At 43.9% G+C, this 4,164-nt stretch overlaps 1 protein-coding gene across 1 annotated transcript; it reads right to left on the bottom strand.

Moving 5' to 3' along the window:
• Window positions 1-397: 397 nt before the first annotated feature.
• Window positions 398-2,042, bottom strand: LOC142246499 (E3 ubiquitin-protein ligase TRIM39-like). The gene has a single exon (XM_075319562.1). It carries the CDS (start codon window positions 2,040-2,042, stop codon window positions 477-479), a length of 1,566 nt encoding a protein of 521 aa, XP_075175677.1. The 3' UTR covers window positions 398-476.
• Between the last annotated feature and the right edge of the window lie 2,122 nt (window positions 2,043-4,164).

Here is a 4,164-nt window from a genome sequence, read left to right as displayed (position 1 = left end):
TCGGGGAGAGCACATCTAACTTCAATAGGTCATCACTTTATGATTAGTGCGGACCCCACAGAGCCTGAGAATGAAGGGGCCACAAAGCTGATTTACTGCGGTGTCCCCCTTCCCTGTTTACCCTGCACAGCGGCCTCCGGACCCCCTGATGTGCCCCCATCCACTGCGGTCACACTGCAGGGGAGTCTGGACTAATGTGCAGGAGACTGAACTAACACTGCAGCCCCTTTATAGTCAGGATCGTTGGGGTCCCGAGAGTTAGAGCGTGATGACATATCCCAGCACTTTATCAGATAGGATTAACCCTTTACTGATTAGCCAATTCCCCCATTAATATTCTTATTCGACATCATTGATTCTTCATATAATATTCATGGAAACAAAATAATCCAATAAATCTTCCATGAATTCCCCCATATACATCGTATTATTGGAGGGTCCGGCTACATTATACTGTGACGTGGAGGACATCGGCCTCAGCTTCTTATTGTAACAGAGGCTCCATCAAATACATAGAAGACAACATGTAGGGGTTCAGTGAAGGAGGCGGTGAAGGTGTGTAAGTGTCTGATGGGGTCACACAGCTCATAGAAGGACAGACGCCCGGCCTCATAGTCTAAGAAGAGACCAAGTGTTGGACATGTTGGCTTTACACTGAGGGGTAATTCGTCTGAGTTGTGACATACTTTACATTCTCCATCATACAAAACCAAACACCAAGATTTATCATTATAAGCAATACCAGACTGATCTCCTTCCTTCTCTATATTGAGATAAGATAACCCAACACCACATTTTCCTATCTGGTCCCACTCCACCTCCCAGTAATGTCGTCCTGAGGAGAGGCCACATCTGCTTAACACCTGAGGGTAAGTCACAAATCTTGATGACTCTGGTCTGTTCTGTTTTTCTTCTGAATCTGTTGCTGTTTTCAGATCTTCTGATATCTTCACATATTCCTCAGCAGTGTCCACATCCAGCAATATGTCTGGGACATGGACCCCGAGCTCTGATGTTACATTGGTGACAATATCCCTCATAGATCGGTGTAATGTCAGTGAGATCAGACCCTCATCCAGATCCTCCTCAGAACTGACCTCTCCACCATCTCCCCCTGTGTCCTCCTCACCTCCATGACTACACACTGTAATGTCACTTTCTTGTAAGAGCCTTATTGGGTCGGTGACACCACACATCTCCTCCACGTGACGCATCTTCCTGGACAGCTTGTTCTCCTGTATTTCCAGCTTCTGGATCTGATGAGATATCTGGGACACAATCTTCTCCTCCTGTCTGGAGACCTCACTCAGCACTTTCTTTTCTGCCATTTCCAGTTGCTTCCTAATGTCCATAAATATCTTACTGACGTTCTTCCTCTTATTGGATGCTTTCTCCTGGATATTCTTCACATCATCCTGCAGGTTTGGGACTCTTATCTGAATTTCTGCTTTTTGTGGGTTTAGTTCATCCAGATATTTCTTCAGGTTCTCCTTCTTCTTCTCAGAAGCCTCATCTAGAAGCTCCACCTGATGTCCTCGGTGTTCGCCAACCAGACAGCAAGACATACACAGACAAGCCACATCCTGAGGGCAGTAATACTCCAGAACCTTCTGGTGGAGGGAACATTTTTTGTTTCCGAAAGAGAAAGTGGGCTCTATTAATTTATGATCTAATGTCTTGTTGTGGACAGTCAGGTGGTCATCACAGAAAGTAGTCTCACACTGCAGACAGGATCTCACAGCCGGCACAGGGGACTTTGTACAGTAAGCACAGAAGATTCCAGTGTCCTCTGCATAAGGTCGAGTAGATGAGAAACGCTCCACTATGTTCTCCAGCTTCCGGTTCTTCTCCAGGGTCGGACGCTCCGGATATTCTATTCTGCAGTCAGGGCAGGAATACACTCCAGCCGCCTCCTGTGCATCCAGCGCACTCACAATACACGAGCGGCAGAAGAAGTGTCCACATCTCAGGGATACGGGGTCTGTATAGAGGCTCAGGCAGATGGAGCAGGTCAGCTCGTCCCTCAGCTCAGCAGACGCCATTGTAGAGTGAAAGAGCAGGAACTGAAGGCTAGAAGTTTCTTTCCATAGAAAGGATGGAGTTTGTGTAGAAGATATAATCCTTACAGCTGCATGGTTGTGCTGCTGATTAGAAGAAAGTACTTAGCAATCAGCCATGAGGATCTGGTGCAGGATCAGGAGTTGTAGTGACTCCACCTGTTCATATTAAAGAGACTCCACCATCAGATCAAGCAAGGAGCAGAAACCCGGAGAACTCTAGTTTAGGTCATGTGCGCACGCTGCAGATTTACCGCAGATTTTGCTGCAGAAAATGTGTCTAACATTTCTGCAGTCATTCCCCAGCAAATCCTATGGGTTTTAAAAAATGCTGTGCGGACACTGCGTTTTTTTATACCTGCGGATTTATCTGCAGATTTTCCGCTGCGGAATTAATGAGCATGTCACTTCTTTTCCGCAGGTACCTGCAGTTTTTGCCATAGATAATGGTAAAAATCTGCGGGGACCAACTTGCAGTAAATCCGCGGTAATACCGCATGCGGATTTTGTTGCAGTTTCTGCGCGTTTTTTTTTACCACGGGTGCGGGATTCTTTAAGAGGGTCCAGGTTTTTCTTAAGAAAAAGGCACTTTCTAGTGCGCACATAGCCTTTAAAAAAAAAAAACTTCTGAAAATTGTTTTTCGTGGAATGGAGTAAAATTCGTCTCCACGTCGTCCTGTCAGGGTCAAATACACAATTGGAGTCCGGCAGACGAGCGACCGCTGGATTTGGTTGATGATGGACTCATTCTTGGACCTCATTCAGACGTCAGTGAAAACTCGGCCCGTCGTCCATCAGTGGTTTTGATCAATGTTTGGTCAGTGTCTGTTTTTACCATCAGTGGATAATTAGTGATTTTCACAGCTTCTCGTGTCTATCACAATGTTCATCGCACTGACGCCATCGGGAGCGGCCTGTGATTTTCACCCACAGACTTCAATTTGTCTTGTTGATCTGTGTCTTGTATCAAAAATGGTCTTATTGCTGGGATTCTGGGCAGACCACTCGATCCACAAAAAAACACGGACATGTGACCAGCCCCATAGAACATGTCCCCGTCGGGCGACGCTCCCACCATGAGCTTTCGGTGAGTTTTTGATGTTACAGAATTTTTGCTCTTATTATGTAAATTAGGAGATGAGCTTTTATTGCGTGTTTGACGCTGCGCTTTTCATCTGTTTGATTTGTCATGTTTTAAATAAAGCTGCTTTGTTTTTTGATGCTTTCACAAAACTTTATTGATAGACTTAGGTGTGGGTTATATGCGTTTTTGATGCGTTCCGTTCACTAAAAACGTGTTTTACCTGTGGATTTACCGCATCTAATGCAAGTCTATGGGGAAAATCTGCACAGAAAACTCAATGTACCCACAAGAGAAATTGTCACGTTGTGGATTTATAACAGGCGCCGCAGGTCAATTTACGCTAAGTAAAAAAAAGCCCATTTTGCCACATATTTCTGTAGGGCCGTGTTCACATGTAGTATAGATGCTGCATTTTATCTGCACAGCCTCTGCAGGTGTCTGCACCAAACTACACAATAAAAATCTTCTGTGATTATTGCCTTTTTAATTTATGCCCCCCACTCTTTTGATGCATTTATGCTTTTCTCTCCCCTCTACTTTACTCTCTCTTTTTTTTTTTTTTATGCATTTTTGGTGCAGATGTGAAAGAATATAATGTGGTTTATCTGCTTTTTTTTTTTTTTTTTATACTACAGGAAAACTTTGATTCTGCACTTAAAAATACAACTGAGTTTTTCTATATTTTTTTTATATTTTTTTTTTAATTTCTTTTTCAGGCTCCTCTTAAAGAAAACCTGCACAAAGACGGCAGAGTTCAGCAGCGTCTTTAGGCGCACCGCAGACAAAGTTTTCATGAAATCGCATCCTCTTTGGACAGTTAAACATGGCAGATTTTCTACACAAGAAAAGCAGCTGAAAAAAAACGCAGCATTTCTGATGTGTGTGTGAACACGGCCTAACTGTCCAAACAAAGTGGATGTGATTTCATGAGAACGCCGAGAACGCCTGCAAGACACTAATGAATGCTGCAGTTTTGTTTGTTTTATCTATGTGAAGCCTGAAAAATGCAGGTAAAATAAATGC

This window comes from Anomaloglossus baeobatrachus, chromosome 7 (assembly GCF_048569485.1).
Source record: "Anomaloglossus baeobatrachus isolate aAnoBae1 chromosome 7, aAnoBae1.hap1, whole genome shotgun sequence".
Taxonomy (NCBI): Eukaryota; Metazoa; Chordata; class Amphibia; order Anura; family Aromobatidae; genus Anomaloglossus; species Anomaloglossus baeobatrachus.
This window is presented reverse-complemented; position numbering and strand designations above follow the sequence as displayed.

What these genes read in the sequence shown, in the direction of transcription:
- LOC142246499 (XM_075319562.1), bottom strand. Translation starts at nt 2,042, where the DNA reads ATGGCGTCTGCTGAGCTGAGGGACGAGCTGACCTGCTCCATCTGCCTG.